The sequence below is a fragment of the Taudactylus pleione genome, unplaced genomic scaffold (assembly GCF_031769625.1).
Source record: "Taudactylus pleione unplaced genomic scaffold, aTauple2 ptg000783l, whole genome shotgun sequence".
Taxonomy (NCBI): domain Eukaryota; kingdom Metazoa; phylum Chordata; class Amphibia; order Anura; family Myobatrachidae; genus Taudactylus; species Taudactylus pleione.
In genome coordinates this window covers 577,852-598,654 of record NW_028285185.1, presented here as the reverse complement: position 1 = coordinate 598,654, position 20,803 = coordinate 577,852, and the positions used below count along the sequence as shown (strand labels likewise).

The 20,803-nt window shown below is 42.9% G+C and overlaps 1 protein-coding gene across 2 annotated transcripts; it reads right to left on the bottom strand.

The window, feature by feature from the left end:
• Positions 1 to 5,378: 5,378 nt before the first annotated feature.
• LOC148475055 (gastrula zinc finger protein XlCGF66.1-like) lies at positions 5,379 to 20,644 on the bottom strand. Of its 2 annotated transcripts, none has more exons than XM_088457794.1 (8): positions 20,542 to 20,644; positions 18,989 to 19,127; positions 17,494 to 17,664; positions 16,752 to 16,860; positions 10,454 to 10,552; positions 10,146 to 10,340; positions 8,432 to 8,548; positions 5,379 to 6,730 (listed from the first exon to the last, which is right to left on the bottom strand). In XM_088457794.1, the coding sequence occupies exons 2-8, from the start codon at positions 19,064 to 19,066 to the stop codon at positions 6,036 to 6,038; spliced, it is 1,464 nt and encodes a 487-aa protein (XP_088313920.1). In that variant the 5' UTR covers positions 19,067 to 19,127; positions 20,542 to 20,644; the 3' UTR covers positions 5,379 to 6,035. The 2 variants fall into 2 exon arrangements, with proteins under 2 accessions (XP_088313920.1, XP_088313921.1); XM_088457795.1 differs by lacking the exon at positions 20,542 to 20,644 and adding an exon at positions 20,474 to 20,494.
• Between the last annotated feature and the right edge of the window lie 159 nt (positions 20,645 to 20,803).

Here is a 20,803-nt window from a genome sequence, read left to right as displayed (position 1 = left end):
CAGCTAAAACAATTTTCCTTCTGGCCATTGCTTCGGCCAGACGTTTCTGACTTAGGGGCTCTCTCCTGTAGACCCCCTTTTTTGATTTTTCATAGGAACAAGGCGGTGCTGCGCACTTGTCCTGGTTTCCTTCCTAAAGTTGTTTCCAGTTTTCACATAAACGAGGAAATCATTGTGGCGGCTTTTAACTCATCTGATCTTTCAGTAGGTGAGGCCACTTTGGACGTTGTGCGGGCCTTAAGGACTTATGTTGACCGCACTTCTTCGTTTAGGAAGTTGGACACCTTGTTTGTCCTCTATGGCTTCCGTAAAAAGGGTTGGCCTGCTTCAAAGCAGACTTTGGCAGGCTGGATTCGTATGGCCATTTCAGAAGCGTATCTTCATGAAGGCCTTCCGGTTCCTTCCTCTGTGAGGGCTCATTCCACTAGGTCTGTGGGTCCTTCGTAGGCTGCTCGACGTGGTGCCTCTGCAGTTCAGATCTGCAAGGCTGCCACTTGGTCCTCGGTCCATACCTTTGTGAGGTATTACGCGTTTGACACCTTTGCCTCTCAGGATGCTTCCTTCGGGTGGCGGATTCTCCTTTCAGCACAGGAGCGTCCCCACCCTTAAAGGATACTGCTTTGGGACATCCCCAAGGTATCCTGTGGATACCCTATGGACCCTGATGTAGAAAATATGAGATATGGTAAGAACTTACCTTTGTTATCTCTATTTCTACGAAGTCCATAGGGTTCCACAGGACTCCCGCCCTGTCGCACCTGTGCTACAGATGGGCTTTGCTCTGGTCACCGGTTTTTCCGTCTCCCTCTGGTGAGAATGTGATTCTTGTGTGTGTCCAGATCTTTTTTCTCTCTCTTCCTTCTCCTCCTCCGGCCTATGGCTTGGTATGTAACTGAGATGCCTTGGCTCGGGGGCGGGGTATAGGAGGGGGACACTAGTGCATCCTGGGAGGCTGAAAACTTTAACTCTATGGTGCCCAATGCCTGACGTCATCACCTATACCCCAAGGTATCCTGTGGAACCCTATGGACTTCGTAGAAAGAGAGATAACAAAGGTAAGTTCTTACCATATCTCATATTTTTATGTTTAATGCCTAGAGAACCCATGGTATCTCTGCGGCATTCCTTACGGGTATATCCGCTCATTACTCATCTCCCACGGCAAGAGTACTCATTAATGGCTTCCTCTCTGAGTCCCCCTTTTTAATGGAACTAGACGGGGATGACCATTGTCTCCTCGATAATTGAACCACTGGCTTCCATGATTAGGCATTCTACTTCTATACGTGGTGTGGAGGCAGGTTCCCGTGAATTTATAATTTCTCTGTTTGTGGATGATATTCTTCTTACCCTTACCTACCCTCAGTCCTCTCTACCGTTTCTTCATCGACTGATGGCCGACTATGGTATCCTCTCAGGCTGTAAAATTTATTTTTCCAAGTCTGAGGCTATATTATTACATGTCACATCTCAATTGAGGGCCTGTTTACAGTCATCTTATGCCTTTAAATGGCAAGACCGTAGAATACAATATTTAGGAGTATTTATTACTTCTCACTATAATGACTTGTACCAGGAGAACTCAAACGGGACCTTGCTGTCTTGGGGAAATACATAGTTTTATGGCTAGGAAGGATCATTGCTATTAAGATGAATTTGATCCAAACTCTCCCTGTTAAGGTCCCAGAGTTGGTCTTTAAATGTCTGCAATCATCTTTTCTGAGCTTTGTTTGGAACAATAAGACCCCTAAAATCTCTATGTCCTAAAACAACCCAGGGGTAGGAGGATTCCCTGATGCTAACTTCTATTATTTGGCAAGCCATTTGAGTCAAGTGACAGCTACAGTCAGGTGCATAAATATTGGGACATTGACAATATTCATATTTTGGCCTCTATTCACCACCACAATGGCTTTGAAATGAAACAAACAAGATGTGCTTTAACTGCAGACTTTCAGATTTAATTTGAGGGTAATTACATCCAAATCAGGTGAACGGTGTAGGAATTACAACGGTTTCTATATGTGCCTCCCACTTCTTAAGGGGTCAAAAGTGATGGGACAAACTAAACAATCCTAAATCTAACTTTCACTTTGTAATACTTTGTTGCAAATCCTTTGCAGGCAATTACAGCCTGAAGTCTGGAACGCATAGACATCACCAGACGCTGGGTTTCATCCCTGGTGATGCTCTGCCAGGCCTCTACTGCAAATGTTTTCAGTTCCTGCTTGTTCTTGGGGCATTTTCCCTTCAGTTTTGTCTTCATCAAGTGAAATGCATGCTCAAATCAGATTCAGGTCAGGGGATTGACTTGGCCATTGCATAACATTCCACTTTTTAGCCTTAAAAAAAACTCTTTGGTTGCTTTTGCAGTATGCTTCGGGTCATTGTCCATCTGCACTGTGAAGCGCCGTCCAATGAGTTCTGAAGCATTTGACTGAATATGAGCATATAATATTGCCCGAAACACTTCAGAATTCATTCTGCTGCTTTTGTCAGCAGTCACATCATCAATAAATACAAGGGAACCAGTTCCATTGGCAGCCATACATGCCCACGCCATGACACTACCACCACCATGCTTCACTGATGAGGTGGTATGTTTTGGATCATGAGCAGTTCCTTTCCTTCTCCATACTCTTCTCTTCCCATCACTCTGGTACAAGTTGATCTTTGTCTCATCTGTCCATAGGATGTTGTTCCAGAACTGTAATGGCTTTTTTAGATGTTGTTTGGCGAACTCTAATCTGGTCTTCCTGTTTTTGTGGCTCACCAATGTGAACCCTCTACATTCACTCTTGTGAAGTCTTCTCTTGATTGTTGACTTTGACACATATACACCTACCTCCTGGAGAGTGTTCTTGATTTGGCCAACTGTTGTGAAGGGGTTTTTCTTCACCAGGAAATAATTCTTCGGTCATCCACCACAGTTGTTTTCCGTGGTCTTCCGGGTCTTTTGGTGTTGCTGAGCTCTCCGGTGCGTTCTTTCTTTTTAAGAATGTTCTCATTTGGCCACACCTAATGTTTTTGCTATCTCTCTGATGGGTTTGTTTTGATTTTTCAGCCTAATGATGGCTTGCTTCACTGATAGTGACAGCTCTTTGGATCTCATATTGAGAGTCGACAGCAACTGATTCCAAATGCAAATGTCACACCTAGAATCAACTCCAGACCTTTTACCTGCTTAATTGATAATGAAATACCGAGGGAATAGCCCACACCTGTCCATGAAATAGCTTTTGAGTTCATAGTCCCATTACTTTTGGCCCCTTAAAAAGTGGGAGGCACATATAGAAACCGTTGTAATTCCTACACCGTTCACCTGATTTGGATGTAATTACCCTCAAATTAAATCTGAAAGTCTCCAGTTAAAGCACATCTTGATTGCTTCATTTCAAAGCCATTGTGGTGGTGAATAGATGCCAAAATCTGAAAATTCTGTCAATGTCCCAATATTTATGCACCTGACTGTCCCTTTGCTCCACGCAATACCCTGGCTTGGGTAGATTTGGAGGCTTGTTATACCAGTGTCCACTTTTTGGCTTCTATATGGGGTTTATCTAGTACCAACAGGCCTCGTGTCTTAATTCCTTCCCCTCCTGCCAAACCCATTATGCTTTATCTTCCCTCATCTCTTCCCTGGTCCCGTTGTGGAATAATCCAGATTCCTTGCCCAGGGTTTTCCTCTCCCCACTTTAAGCTTTGGGTTCAAGGATTAGATTGATACACAACCTTAAAATCTGTAATACTTGGGCCTCCATGGCTGATATATAGCAAAAATCCCCCTTTTTCTTTGGTTGCTATGGGCAACTTCTGCTTGATACATAAACCCCTTTGTTTCTTAGCCACCATCATCATGCACCAGCCCAGTCCTTGGTGCAAAAGATATATCCCAAAACAGGAAAAATAACGCAAAATGCACAATTCTGCAAAGCCCGCAGTCCAGTCATTACACCCTCTCTGAATATAGCCTGCTAGCAAATTCCCTGTTACCACGAGTTACATGCCTTCAGCTGCAAGTGGAGAGTAGCGTATGCCTCAGCATCGCCCATAGTTGCGTACTCACAGCTCTAGGGCTTGTGCAGTGCGAAAACACGCAAAATATGTCCGCAAAACTGGCTCGCATTCAACTCCGCATTGGCCCCATTATATTCTGAGAAATGTTAGTGCTCTTAGTCTTGTATATATCGCAAGTGCTGTTATTTAAGAACATGGTGTAGTTTGTACAAATTTGCTGTAACCCATAGAAACATCTCATTGAGGTCGAGCAAGAAACCTTGACGGCACAATCATCTATAATGGTAACAATCGGCACTCCTCAGATTATTTCTCCTGTAATCTATGGGTAAGAATTCCACCAAGGAAACTGCCATGGGTCTGTGCATCTTGAGATTAGTAGCCCAAAATAGGATCCAGTCAATATGCTGGTGGATGCTGGAATCCTGATGCCCGTCAGAATGCCGACACTGGCATCCCGAAGGGATCAAGATACCAACGTCGGCATCCCGACCACTGGCATCCTAAAGGTAAGTAGCCGGGTGAGGCTGTGGGGGGGGGGGGGGGGGGGTTAGATTTAGGCACCACCAGGGGAGAGTTAGGTTACTTACTGGTCCCTGTCAGGATCTTCAGCATCGGGATGCCGCTGTCGGTCTTATGACTGCCGGCATCCCGTCCGCTGGTAAATCATACAGATTCCCCTGAAACATATAGGGTGAAGAGCCTGCAGTCATGGCTTTAGCTGTGGTCTGGGATGGGGAGAGGGAGAAATATGAACAAAAACCAGCACCACTGAAAGGCATAAAAGAGAAAAAAACACACCCCAGTCCTCTTTAATGTCCACATTTGCTTTGCCCATTTTGCCTATTAAAAAATATAAATTCGTTCTGGAAATGATGGAAAAGAAACTCCTGATTTCAAAACAGGAGTTTCCCAAACTCTGCTATTACAGTCCAGGTTTTAAGGATATCCATGATTGAGCACAGTTTACTCAATTAGTACCTCAGTCAACTTAATTTACCATCTGGACTTATAACCTGGACTGTAATGGTGGAGTTTGGGAAACCCTGCTCTGACTTCCATTATGTAGTGAGCAGAGAAGCTTTGGAACCCCATCTGAGCTCTATCTGCAATGATATCCTTCTTTCTACAAACCCCACACCCCCACTCACATGGCATGCCAATAGCTGTAAGCTAGAGTCTAAGTATGGCAGCCTTTTTTTTCGCTCCAGAGAATTTTGAAAAGCAGATAATTTACAAGGGAATAGCTAAGTAAAACTCAGATGCTTACTTAAACATAAAAATAACTTCTATGTGGGAGTAATGCTCTAAAGTATGCATAATGTAGGATAGTGCACAAATACAAAAAAACTTAACATTAATAAGGACATCTATATCAAGCTTTATTGATACATTTTCACAGCATCAATGTGTTAGGCTAGAAATAGAACATTGGAAAGCAGTGGTGAGCAACCGGATGTTTCTGCTGGGGCTTCACACGGCTCCTGGCCCCACATTACTACTGTAGTTGGTCACACAAGGAGACTGTAGCACAAGCAGAGTGTTCCAAGTAAAGCTGGCGAGAAGATACCACCATCCAGTAACATAACTAGCTAGATAGAATGCACAGAATCACAAGGAAAAAATCCAAACAAGGGATGTCACACCTGTCAGGAGCCGCCACATGTGCCCTCTTCAAGGACAACGTTACCTCCGGCGTGCCTGCCGCCCACCACTGCTGTAGAAGATGATCTCCCATGCGGAAAAGATACAAAAAAAAAAAATCAACATTTCTCTTGTGGATAAAGCATTAGTGTTCTCTGTATCTAGAGATATTCATCATCTTCTAGTCTAGTCTATGGAAAAGTCATCAACTGTAGGTTTTCTAAATCCATTCTCCAAACAAGAAGCTTCTAGGTTTTGGTCTTTCAGAATCAAACAGGACAACTATTTAATATGCCTCCATTTCAAGGACATTCTTCAGTTAAAGCCAAATATCTCTTGGAGGAAAGTAGTGGATGGTCTACTCATTTCTGCCATCAGTACTGGTCGTGAGCGCTACGTTTATGCTTGGAGAGGGTGGAATTGTCCCTAAAACGTTTATTGCACTCTGGGCAGGGAAACGGCCTCTCCTTGGTGTGAGTCATTTCATGTCTATTCATAGTTGCTTTACATATAAATGCCCTCCCGCAGTGCTTGCAGGTGTACGGCTTCTCTCCAGAGTGCAAACGCTGGTGGACAACCAGGTTGGCGTACTGGCAGTAGCTTTTGCCACACTCCTTGCACACATGTGGCTTCTTTTCCGCATGGATGCCAATGTGCTTGTTGACGCTGGATTGCCGAGTGAAGCCTTTGCCGCAGTGGGGACACGAGAAAGGTTTCTCCCTTGTGTGGACCACCTGATGGAGAACGAGGTGAGAGTTGTTGATGAATTTCCGAGGACACAAGTCGCAGGAGAAAGGTCTTTCCCCGGTGTGGATCCTCTGATGGGTCAACACGTGATTTTTACAAGAGAACCGTTTGCCGCACACTGAGCACGGGTAGGGCCGGTCTCCCGTGTGAGTCTTCACATGTCTGGCAAGGGACGCCTTGCTGCCGAACTTCTTCCCACACATGTCACAGGGACACGACCTTTCCGAACCCGACTTCCGTCTTCTTTTACGGCCACCGGTCAATTCGTAGACAATTTCCGCCTTCACTTCCTCGTCTCCGTTTAGGAGCTCGATGCTTTCATCTGACAACCAAGACAACACAATATAGTCACATTTATTTCCTATAGCAAGAATCAGACTGTCAGACAATGTCCTAATGTAAATGTAATGTACCCAATGTTCTATCACTTCAAAACAATCCACATCAGCTTCTGTCATTTATCTAGCAAAGTCTTTGAAAGTACAGATGCCGATTGATTGATAAAGTGGAGAAGTTGCCGAAGGCAAAGACTAGATACATCTCCCCCATGGGTTCCTATGCCAGAAGCATGTGACCTGCAGCCAATGGTGCGATATTGGGGAATTATCTGCTAGATTTAAAGCAGCAATCATTTAAAAGGCAAAACAAACCTGATTAAAATGAATTATAGTAGCCCTTTAGACAGTGTACTGCTATGCACAGGGATGCTGAAAAGACTGGAACATGGATATGAATTTCATCATTTTTTCTGTGCAATCAGGGTTTCACAAACATCAGTTATAATAATATTATCTACCTTACAAAAGCAAAAGTTTGTCCTTCTGTCTTTCTATACAAATCGACAGTTTACAAGCGAAGATAGTCACATTTTACATACGAGCGAATTAAAACACGGCAGAGGCAACTAAAAAATGTTTAAATCAAAATTAATTACTGTTAATCTTTAATTCAAAACCACAATTTTTACTAGACGCGCATTTTGGGGCCTCACGGCATATGGGTAGGGCCTCAGAGAAAGCGTTTTGTGTTGTGATGATCTTAATGTTTATTATCGGAGAGAGCTTTAGCAGGCTTTGCCAGCATTCTCATCTCTCTGACTATACCAAATTACGCAACAACATTGACTTCTTTCTTCCAACTGTGTCAAAATGCTGACTTTGCAAGGACCCTGTTGTACTGTGAGCTGCCAAAATATTACACATGGAATGCTCCTCCAAAAGTTTTTCTGCGCAGAAAACAGGGAGTCGCTGTAGATGGACTTCCTGGTCTCAGAGCAACAGAAGCTCTTGGCCTTGTTTACACTGTACACCCTACAAATTTTGAATGCTATCTCCGAAGTTTGCTTTACACCGTTACAGGTCCTACTTCCTTCGAAGACCTTAGGACTGTTGATGGGAAAGTCTGTCACACTTTTTGTAAAGCCTGCCTAAGGAGAGGTTGGTTGGAGGATGATGTGTAAACAAACATTCTTAAAATCCCGGGCAACGCTGGGTACTCCAACTAGTATATAATGCAGAAGATTTTCTGTCCCAATTGTTACAAATACATAACAGTATATGTGCAATTTTAAATAGATTTTATTTGCAGCTTCTCAAAGAAACTATAAAACATACAGGTATGGGGTAGTCCCACATTTCTGTGACAATCACAACAGTCACTATAAGAATTCAAGGAGTATGGAAGTAATGTTTTAAAGTGTTTTTTAGACATGATACCCCAAAGAATGGAAACCCCCCTTATCAAGAAAAGCCCCATACTCAAGCATTCTATAGAGGCAAGCATTCTATATAGGGCAGCTACACAGACGGCAGGCACACCACTGCAGCCAGTTACTTGCCTGTGTAGATTGGAACATTTTCATTTGCATAAATATTTATTGTTATATTAACAATGAAACATATGCACCAAACTGAAGATCAACTGAAAATAAACCAATAAGACAGAGAAAAGGCTGCTCCAAACAATGCTAAACGTTTCTAAAAAGACATAATTAACTTCACCATCAAATGGTTTTCTCTCATACCTGTATCAGTAGTGTCATCAAATGAGTCTTCGGAATCGTTACTTTCATCGGGTTCTTCCTTAATATTTATATCGCAGTCATGCTCGGGATTGGGGGAAGGAGGGAACTGAGAAGACCCTGGGAGTAAATAAATCAATACATACATTTAAGAGGAAGTAAATTATTTTTTTCCCCCCACTTACCATAAATGATTCTGTCTAAAGTAAGTAGGAGATACTGACTAATTGGGGAATGAATTGGGTAACCCCCACTCTCAGCACTTGGAAACAACACATTGCCTCCCATCACTGACCCTATTTCTCTAGCAGGAAGGGGACACTTTACAGTCACTGAGCTAGAACCTGGTCTAAGGGTATGACTGGGTATCTGGAACAACATAATACAAGGCAGGACCCAAGACCAGCTCTCACTCTGCAGCAAATCTTGAATAGCTGCAGAACTAGAATGACCATACAGCAAAAAGTTCTCTCATCAAGTGTGCTTCAGAAGGTCGACATACATGGTCTGCAAAATTAGGTAGACCATCACTCTGTTTTTAGGTCAACAGTCAAAACATCTACATTTAACATGTTGACACATTATTTTTTATTTTAGCCTCTCCCTAAAAAAATTATTGTTAACATTCAGAATGTGTTGACCGTCTGAATGTCAGACTTTTTATTGTCAACCAATATTATCTACACAAAACGCTCACTCATTGGTGGCAGATCGCCTCCAGACAAGGGAACGAGACACAGAAGATCAAGAAGGTAAGTTAGAACCTCTTGACCGGTGGTTCCCAAACTTTTTTGAGTTCCGGTGCCCTAGAGTATTAGGATTGTTTTCACGGCACCCCAAAGTTTAAGGTTGTTATTGATAAATTCAGAAAAAAATGTAGTGAAGTGTTAAAGTGAATTAAATTGTGCTTACCTGTCATCCCTAGGTTCAGTTATGTGATGGTGGACAAGTTTGCACGTTTGTTTGCCCACACATTTACATTACATTGACCATAAAAAATTTGATTTGGTGCTGGACCACCATCCTGAGGCACCCCAGGGTGCCACGGCACACAGATTGCTAACCACTGCACTAGACTAGGATACAAATGTGGTCGGGTCATTAGGTGATAATATAAATACGACACATTATTGGTATTCTGTTAAAGGGTATTACATGTGCAATAACAAGGCGGCAATATTGCTTATGCCAAGTATAAAAGGGGTTACAGACAATTTATATACAGCATACGTATTAGAGAGCATAATAGCTACAATAAGCTGGACATCTTAGGCGATTTGCTAGACAATAAATCTGGTGGTATAGAATACAAGATCCCCGGCAACAAGCAGCGAATACAAACATGGCACAAAAAAAAAAGGTTATTGATAAATTTCCCTCCTCTGTGTAACCACAAACCTGCGTCATGCTCTAAAAAACTATTGGGTATAGTATGTACTTAAAGAACTGCCAGTGTGTTGTCACCTGGAAATATATTCTAATGAGCAGAATTAGCTTATAATGTCCCAAAGGAAGAGCATACAGGACTCCCTAACTTCTCTCCCTGTTGGGGAGATGCACTAAGCCTTGGAGAGAGATAAAGTACTAACCAATCAGCTCCTGTCATTTAACAGGCTGTTTGAAAAAATTACAGGAGCTGATTGGTTGGTACTTTTTCACTCTCCATGGCTCAGTACATCTCCCCTCATCACTAAAAGGTGAGTAAATGTGTACTTACCTGCACTGCTATCATCCATGGTGTTCTCATCATAACTTCTCATAGGCTCTGACTTAACAGGACATGGGGAAATCCTGACATAACCGTCTGCATGTGGTCCTTCTGACGCAGGGAAATAGGGGTCTGAGGCCCGATGGTGAGATTTTGTTTCTAGATTTTCAGTGATTTTGTATGAAGTCCACTGAAGAGCACCACCTAATAAAGGAGTAGGATACACCTGATGAGTCATTTACAGTTGTCTTCTGCAGCAACATAATACACTGGAGCATCTTCATTCACTGCAAACTGATCAGGTGTTTGGTACTCACCCACACCAGTGTACTCCCCATCGTCTGGCTCCTCTTTGATACGGCGCAGGACATAGCTGTTGTCCTCCGTCCTCTGCTGGCTTGGGGTCTGAGGTGGTTCTGCAATAGATCGGAGACCAGTTATCAGTATTCTCCCTTAACCTGAAAACTCACTAGTAGAAGTGAACCACTCTCCCCTCCTTCCCCACTAATACACCTCAAATAATGTATGTGCTAATCAAGTTACAGAGAAACAGGTTGTGACAATCCAAGTAGATTTATATTTTGTGGTTGGAGGTCAGAGAACACCAAGTCTGGACTACGAGTATCTCCCCCTCTGCATTATCAGAGATCAACATGGATCTCTTATTTCTGATACCAGTCTGTATTTGTGTAAGCAGCTTGAATGTGATGAGATCAGCGATGACTCGCTGAAGGAAAGTTCACCAACATCTTGACCAGTTCGATGCCACTGACACCATCATCTCAAATACTTTTTTGGTTATCTTTTTTGAGTTTGTTGAGCAAATGAAAATCTCATGGGTCAAGGCATCTACAAGAAATGCCTATGAATCCCTCCAACTTGTGGTTTAGTTAAGAAGCCTTCATGTCTATTTTTGGCTGCCACCAATTTATCCACTATATGCTGGAATGTTCAGGTTGAAAGACCTCTCCAATACAATGGGCTTCTCAGTTCACCACCTCTGGTATAAACCCTGCTGAGCATAGGCTTCCCATTTATCCAATCCTGCCGATATCGCCAGAACATTCAGCACATAATACTGCTGGTCTCCCTCGTTCTCTGTGCCTTCCTGAAGGTAGATATACACACACAACCATGATGACATGGTCTAACTCAGAGGTTCTCAAACTACGTCCTCAGGACCCCACACAGTTCACATTTTCCAGAGCACTCATTTTGGGGGCGAAAAAGTCCAAAGTTGGGGGACAAATTTAAAAACTAGCAAAATAGACTCCAGGGGGGCCCCCCAAGGAGGCCCCGGGTGTTTTTAAGTTTGCAGGGGCTTGCGGGAGATGGATTTTTAATATTTTTTAAAACTTCATTTTAGCAACTTTAAAATATGCTAGCACCCATTTTCGTGTACCCCAAATTTGCTGGGACTTCTTATTTTCTGCAAAAAAAAACCCCCTGCTAAATACTACTCTTCACCACTTCTGCAAATACGCTAATTAGCAGCTATCGAGAGCAGTTAAGTACCCCAAATACCTTCAGCGGGCTATTCGGAGGTATCTATAGTGATTCCCAATGTCAGTGCATCTTTTGGGGGGTGTCAGGCTGATTTCCCCAAATGTGACAGGGCTTTTCGCCAGGTCCGAATTCACAGGGTCCCGTTTTCGCCGATTTCTAATTGAACACTGGGAAAAATGGCGACGAGCGAGGTACTTTTTCGCATGGAAAACCAGCGATGTTGGCGAAAAGTCCGGGATTTTTTTGCACCTAATTGAATATGGCCCATAGTTGGCTAAAAAACTTGCCGTCATCACACCATCAATGGTTAATAACCATCCATGGTCGATGGCCAACCCTACCTCTGGCACTCGCAATTGATTTGGCTACTGACAGGCCTATCTGCACCGCCTTAAAGTTTTGCCACGATTGATAATTAGGCGAATTGGCCCTAACTGTAATTGGTCTGCATGCATGCATCATCTCTCTGCTCTCTCACCAAGTAGGCTCAACTGCCAAGTCCACATACGGAAGTAAGGGCAGTAGATGGTTTTGTTCCTATATTTTCAGTTATGCTGTCTGATAAAGGCCCTGCAGAGTCCCTTCTAAAGAGTGAGTGAATGAACGCCAAATACCTGTCTCAGATGAGTAATCTTACAGTATAGATAACACAAGTGTTACATGGACACGAACTCATACCCCCTGCAAAACTCCGCTCTCTCTAAACTGATGAAGTGTTTGCTATTTACCCATACCAGTGTACGCTCCACTATCTGGCTCTTCTTTAATACTGTGCTGGATATGACCGCTGTGTTCAGGTCTCTGGTGGTCCAGGGTATTAGATGGATGGAAGAACTCCATTTATCTATAACTTTAAATCTAGTATCCTCCCCTTAACCTAACAGTGTTTCCAACTGAAGCTGAAATCCACCCTCCCCACCATTACACCTTTGCTAGCTAATGTAAAGCTAATTTCAAGTTACAGATAACAACAGGTAGCGGACACAGTCTAAGTTGATTAACATTTTCTAAACGGTTGTCATAGAAATGTTCTCTTTCTGGTATATGAGCTTGTCCCACACTACACACCATACCAGATGTCAGTATGAATCTGTATTTGTGCTGCCAGTTTCCGCTTGTGCAGGTAGTTTGACTTTCCTGACATAAGGGATGATGCACAATACAAGAAAACAACCACACTAGTTAATAACCTTCTCTTCAGTTATGAATTGTATTAATACTTGTTAGGTGCCACCCACTATAATAGAATAACAGGTATTGAAAAACAGAGATAGTGATGTGGTGCACTGGTCACACAGAAAAAGTTAAATATAACTTTTATTAATTCATATTAAAATTATCACTCTCAATTGGAACATACGGAATCCATAAAACGGTGAAATATTAAAAGGAAATAAAAGTGCAAATTAAGCAGTTAAACGACAACATGGAGGAAAGTAGACAAATAAATAAATAGAGGTGTTGGAACAGTACTGCTATCACTAGCTAGATGTCACTATACAAATAGTAACAGTGAATCTAATGTTAGAGCAGATGCATCGCAACATTGTATCATTTTGTTAGTGTTTTGGAAAAATTTTCAGCTGGAAACAAACAATACAGGATGTGACTAGAATACTTCAATAACTAATAAAGCGTATATCAGCACATCAGTTAGCGGCATAGCTCTGCACCTTCCGTCTTTGTCAGCTACACAGTCCCCGACACTTCTTTTATATTTCACTATTTTTCTTAACGGTTAATATTTCACCAGTTTATGGATACCGCATGTTCCAATTGAGTGTAACAATTTTAATATTAATAAAAGTTATATAATTACTTTTTCTGTGTGACCAGTGCACCACATCACGATCTCAGTTTTTCAAAACCTTATAAGGGATAATACTTTAGAAAAGGTTATCGCAGCTGGAAAGCCATTGCTCAAGTAGCTTATACTATATCTATGGTACCTGGACATATGTAATTACTAGCTGATGTACCCGGTTTCACTTGGGTAGACCTTAGATATTTATGGTTTCTATTTCCATCTCACCACTCCAGTAACACAATAATCATTCACCTCACTGCTACTGTAAAACATTACCCTCCCTCACTTGTGTACCAACACATTCCACTTCCTCACCTCTGCAGTAACACATTTCACTCCCTCGCCCATGTTGTAACACTTTCGACATTCCCCTCCATCACCTGTGTAGAAATACAATCCCTCCTTCACACCTGTAGTAACACATTACCCTCACTCACACCTGTAGTAACTTATTCCCCTCCCTTACCTGTGGAGCAACACATTCCCCTCCCTCATCTCTGGAGTAACACATTATACCCCGCACACCTCTGTAGTAACACATTCCCCTCCCTCATCTGTGCTGTAACACATTTGCTTCCCTCACCCCGTAGTAACACATTTGACATTCCCCTCCCTCACCTGTGTAGTAACACAATTCCCTCCCTTACTTGTGTAGTAACGCATTCCCTGCACATATCAGTGACACATTCCCCTCCCATACCTGTGTAGTAACACATTCCCCTACCTCACCTGTGCAGTAAATCATCCCCCTCCCATACCTGTGCAGTAACACATTCCCCTCCCATATCTGTGCAGCAACACATTCCCCTCCCATACATGTGTGGTAACACAATCCTCTCCCTCACCTCTATAGTAACACATTCCCCTCTCACTGCTGTTGTAATGCATTTTCCTCTCTAACCTCTGTAGTAACACATGCCCTTCCCTCACTATACAAATAGGGGAGCCACACCAAATGCCAGTGATGTTTGGCAGCATTTGGGGTGACAGTTGGCGTTTGAATATTGAACTCTGATGCAGTCACGATGAGACAGTCAGGACATTGCACTGTGGAGGAAACATTTTAGCCCTTTCCACCCCCCTTAGGAGTCGAATTTCATGGGCACCTATGTCAGAAAAGGAATATTCTCCCCGATTTTCAGGTTTCTAGGTCCAGGGATTTGGGCTGGGCGTTGATGAGTCAGTTAGTAAAGGACATTTGATTATAAACCATATGGGCATAAATTACTCCAGATACAAGTACTCACATAAATAGCGCATTTCTCTAGCTGTGCGAGTCTCCCCATTAGCAGCATATTCGCCAGCTCTACTATAAGTCCTGATAATCAGTGTGCATTTGCAATTGGCCATTAGCAGTTGCAAAAGATGCGACCCCTAACAGACACCTGCACAGAACTGCTGGTCTGCATGAGCCGCTAACACAACCATAATGATCTTTCACATGTGCAAAATGCGTGTGGTTCTGCATAGGTGCAATGCATGTGTTAACTTTCTGGGCATGCCCAAAGATGCACTATGCAAATTGGCTTAGTACTCTCTCAGCATAAGCCCCTTTGAATCAACATACACAAAGCCCTGATACCAGCCTCATAGTTGTAATGTTACTAGGGGTCTCATGCGGAGTTGGATGCACTTGCATTCAAAAATTAAAAAGTAGCAATTGAATGAGTTATTTACTTCCATCTGGGCAGCACAGACTGTGTAATGGTTAGCATTACTGTCTCACAGCACTGAGGTCATGGGTTCGATTCCCACCACGGCCCTACCTGTGCAGAGTTTGTATATTCTCCCCTCCCCGTGCTTGCGTGGGTTTCCTCCGGGTACTCCGGTTTCCTCCCACACTCCAAAAATATACTGGTAGGTTAATTGGCTCTCAACACAAATTAACCTGTGTGTGTATGTGTGTGAGCATGTGATAGGGAATATAGATTGTAAGCTCCACTGGGGCAGGGACTGATGTGAATGGCCAAATATTCTTTGTAAAGTGCTGCGGAATATGTGTGCGCTATATAAATAACTGGTAATAACTAAATAATCTGCAAACTCGTCGCACCTAAAGGTGCATTCAGCTCTGCACCGGTAGTATATGCGCCAGGTTTACGCCAGGTGTATATGCGACCAAAAAACAGTTCTATCAACCCAGCTCTTAAGCATTTTTTTTTTTATAGGATAAAATGCATTTGGTGCGATTTAAATAAAGACCCTTTGTAATACAGAAGGTATAATGGTCTTTCTTGTGTACGTACGAAATTAGCCATGAATTTGCCCATAAAACTATATAATACAGGCATAAGCAATGCAGAAAACTGCAGAGGTGAATACGCAGCCAACCAGAAGAGCTGGCGACTGTCATTATTACAGTATCTGCGTGTATTTGTACCAGCCTTCAGGCACCTGCAATTGTTACAGCTACTGTCAGTTGTTTCTTCACTCCCGTGCGGATCTGCCTCTAATTACACAAACGTTTCAATTACAACACTTGGTCTGCGTTTGGTTGTCCCTATACCTCTCCAAGTGAAAGGAGGCGCGTGAACCAAATTTGCATACAGACAAACGTCTACACTTTTTTCTTGCGAACATGCACAGCGCATATTTCTATATCTAACGCTAAGTAAAATAACATAAGTACATATAACACAGCAGGAGTCTCTATATAATTCTCACATTACATGTTGGATAGGTCACTTGATATAAATTTTACTTATCAGACAATCTATATAGCCAATAGCTTCCTGTTATCAGCAGTATACATCCATAGGTCCTCCGAGTCTGTAACCGGGTCAATATAAGGATTATGACGGTTACACTCTCTGGGGCCAGTAAAGAAAAAGATAAGCAACTAAGGGGTCTATTTACTAAGCAGTGTTAGGAGACAGAGTGAAAAGTGATAAGAAAGTGATAAGGTGCCAGCCAATCAGCTCCCAACTGCAATTTTTCAAACACAGCCTGTGAGATGACAGTTGGGAGCTGATTGGCTGGCACCTTATCACTTTTCACTCTGTCTCCTTACACTGCTTAGTAAATAGACCCCAAAAGCACATATTAAATCTGGCCCAGCAGAAAAATTGTGGAGAGTATACAAACTGGAAACCACTGGCGGATCTCTACTGCAGTAGACAAAGGAAATATATAGACACAAAAAATAGGGTAAAAGGTGAGTTAAGTGGAGAGGGAAGAGCATAGACTTTCTTTCTGAAAGTGCACTGTCTCCTAATGCTGGAGTATAACTCCGTCAGCAAGCCAGTGACACCCTGCTGGAAAACCGTTCCAATAGCACTGAATAAATGTGCGCATTTTATTACCATCTGGGCTGCCGGTCTGATTGGGGTCATACTGTTCTTTGTGTCCCTCTAGATATTCCCATTCATCCCTGGAGAAGTAGATGGCAACATCCTCACACTTTATAGGCACCTGAAATGAGAATAGGAGATATATCATGCAACTGGAGGGAGGAAGCATTGCTAGTAAGGGTAGCAGAAGAAGGTGACAAATAGAAAAAGGAATTTTTGTACATACATTCAGTTGTGGGCACTTAAACTCAGACTCTTTCCTCTTTATACCCCAATTGGCTACATTCAAAATCCCTCGTTGGGAGCGGACTGTGGACAGCAGGAGGAGCCAATTGCAGACTCTCTTTAGGCCACTCCAAGCATGCCCAGCAGCCAATGAATGAAGCCCGTAATTGAAAGACAAATATTGTAGCCAATCGGAGTACAGAGGGGGAGGAGTCTGAGTTTCAGCAGAAACCTTAAAAGTGCCCAGACTCCTCTCACCACTTTTTATACCCCAGTGTCCCCCAAGGATAAGAAAAGAGACAGTTCAGGACTGAAAAAGAGAGAGTACTCCATTTCTTCAGTACAGAAAACATGCGCTTGGACGACAGGCAGGGCCCTTGGACCCTATTACTTAGAAAATTACTTTCATAAATTTCAGCAGCCTTGATTAATCATGTAGTTTTTCTTTCAGCAAGTCTAGGCAACGTATTCATGTTTAGAATCAAACGACACGCTACATACAAAATGGAAATCTTCAAGAATACCTCACCTCACTCGCCAATATCTGGATGATCTTGTTGGCCAATTCCAGGACCTTCTTTTGATTCCCGTCCTCCATTCCCAGGAGCGTAAATGAGAGGCTTGGCTGCTTGGGTTCTGTGGAGGTAATGCTATAGGTGCATTGCCTCCCCTCTCTATGCCTCTTCACAACCATATAATCCTGCACAGAGAGTGAGAAGCACACAGAATGTTGTATGTTACCTTAGTAATATGTAGGCTATATAGGGCACTGCTTCTAGATTCATTGCTGGGAGTTGGCCTATTTTTACATAAACAAAGGGAGAGAGGTTATTTAGCAACTTATAGAGGCACTTCTCTCAGTACCTGCTGTTTTCTACTTGACAAGATGGGTCGTTCAGATCGGCTATGATGGTAATGAGGAATAGGATGTGGCATCCAAAATATCTCGGGGGAGAGGGAAGGCCCGGGGGACTTTTTGGATGCCCCCCATAATACATCTTATGAATTATGAATTCAAGGTGCACTGATGTATTCTCATAAATATTGGTTCAGCCTACAGGGCTCCCATTGATTTATCTCCCTTACCCTAATAGCGATCAACCTTTAATCGCACAAGCAGAGTGAGTGTTGATGTCCCTCCCCCATGAATTTCCCATTCATGCAAACAGAATGGTTGAGCTTATTTTCCCTTCATACTAGGGACCTGGAAGTGACGTGAGTGAGGGCAGAAGTACAGTTCCATGCCCATTAAGGCCACCTAAAGAAGAAAGTTGTCCGCTCGCCATGCTTTGGGCTCGGTACAAGGTTATATTCCCTCTCTATGCCCACTTGGATGGTAGGGAATGACGTTGGACAGTAACTGAGGACGTCAGGGTCCTCTCCATTAAGGGGATTTAGACATTACCCAAACAGAATAGGACACAGAAGCCCACTCAGCATCTGTGCAGCGTGAGAATGTTAAAGTCATCTGGGATCCCAGTGGATTCTGCTAATACAAGGTAAGTTGTTTAAGATAACTACGACCCAAATTTGTGTGTAATCTCTACACTGTCACGTCAAGAAACTTTCATAAATAGAAAGTATGTGAGGAAATGGTTTACAAAACATGTCACATTCCAGGGGGCCTTTAAATACGTCGTATCTCAGAGGTTCCCAAACTCCGCCATTACAATACAGATTTCAAGGATATCCATGCTTTAGCACAGGTGACTTAATTAGCACCTCAGTCAACTTGATTTAACCACCGGGGCTCAAGCAGGGATATCCTTAAAACCTGGACTGTAATGGAGGCTTTTGGGAATCTCTGTCGTATGTAGATCAGACGCTATGGGGTAAATTTACTAAAGTGAGAGTTTTTAGAAGTAGAGATGTTGCCCATAGCAACCAATCAGATTCTAGCAATTATCTTCTAGAAGGTGCTAGTTAAATGGTTAAGTAGAATCTGGTTGGTTGCTATGGGTAACATCTCCACTTTGAAAAACGCTCACTTTAGTAAATATACCCCTATGAGCGGCAAGCCTCACCTCTACAGTCAACAAACTGATGATCTCCAGGGTATGATTTAATATGGCCTCTGCCATCTGCTCCTTCTCCATGACCATCGTTGGAAAGTAAGTTAATCTCTCTTAGAATAGGCGGGTTCCTTATTCCGTGTTTACCACCCTAGAAACAAGCAGAAGACATTGAATCACAATGGGCAGAAGTGGGGTAGTGGAAATACTTACATAATACACCATTTTGGAACCGCTAGGGCAGTTCGGTTTTCCACAATGTGGTCAGCTGCACACATTACCGCTTACTGCTGTAAACAATCTTTGCTCATTAACCTGCCTGCCTCTATGGGGTGCCAGGTCAAATTAGCAAATAAGAGTGTCAGCAGCCAATGCAAAAAACGCATCGCCGAAACCAGGATTGCCGACTTACAATATGAGAAATATATATATATATATATATAAAAAAAAAAGAAAAACTCTGCAATCTGATTGCATAACCACCATACAACTACAGCATGAAAATTGGGATACATGTGTGGTTGGTTATATATGTGGCTGGCCAATTATCACTGATCCATTTGTTCAAGCATCACAACACAAGCGCAGGCTTCTGCACTTACAGTAACCATGACCCCACAAAGGCGCACATCGTTCAACCCAATTCTATGGCCACCTGTAATAAGATAGGACTTTGATCAGCCCTGTGGGGCTCATGAGCTGTGCAATAAATATAGAATTTGAATTAAAAACAACAGAACGGACCAAACAAAAAACAGAAAGTTTGGCCAACCGAGGAGGAACTCCAGATTCTTCATCCTATTAAAAACGAACCATTGCAAATTCTATTAATGCTATTTAAATCCACAAGGCTGCTCATTGATTTCCATGAATGTGGCTATAAAATGGGGTCACCAATGAATTAAAAAAAATAGACATTTCAGCTTAAAAGGCACAGACAGTGGAGGTAGCCATTTTTTGTGCTCAGCTGATATGATCAGAAATCTATACAGTGTAGGGTTGCTATTATATTAATTTAATCAGGGACACATATGAATTACACAGGTCATGTTTGAAAGAAGAAGAAAAAAAAAAAAACAGGTGAAATACAGATCTGGAGTGAGCCAGCCACAGAAGCAGCGTAATTAATGTGTGTCCCTGATTAAGGGGCTGTTATGGGAACCATAATGAGGAGCTAGCACCATAGCTGGCTGCAGGGTGTCCATGTTTGCCATTTACAACATGCACAATGCAGCACATATACGTCTACTATCCATTGCAGCCATACAGCTAGCATCTGATGTAAATACACGGCACTACATGGACTCTAAATGCAGATCTTTCTCCATAGACTCTAAATGACCCTTAGAACAACACTTATAGAGGACATTTAAAGGGAAGCAACGCGTGATAGGTGAAGCTGCGGGTAAATAAAACACAAGTGGGTGTATAAGCCGGGGACTCCAGCACAGGCCCCCCAGCTGCAGCCCTGCACACATACGAGGCTACCAGACATGCCTGTGCTACATAGTTGCAGATAGGGAAATATAAATATTTTGCTTTAGAGCCTAAACAAAGATCCTTACCTGATCCAACCATGTGAGTGGGCGGGGTGCGATCGCCGGGCGCTTATTGGCTGGTATCTGAAGGCTTCTCCGAGTGTCATGGGAGCTGTAGTCCCTTATAGGCCAAACACTCATTGCCACGTCCTCACCGCGCACTACAATTCCCGGCAACCTCCGCTAGGCGTCAGCGCTGTAATTGGCTGCTGTCAGTAAAAGGCTCCCAAGGCATGCCGGGAAATGTAGTTCTGCCTCAGAAGTCGGTCAATAGGCCACGACGGGTTCT

Coding starts and splice junctions, on each gene's coding strand:
- LOC148475055 (XM_088457794.1), bottom strand. CDS start 19,066: ATGGTCATGGAGAAGGAGCAGATGGCAGAGGCCATATTAAATCATACC. Junction 10,553..16,751: donor TCAGACCGGCAGCCCAGATG/GTAATAAAATGC, acceptor GATCTATTGCAG/AACCACCTCAGACCCCAAGC. Junction 8,549..10,145: donor CATGGATGATAGCAGTGCAG/GTAAGTACACAT, acceptor ATTTACTCCCAG/GGTCTTCTCAGTTCCCTCCT.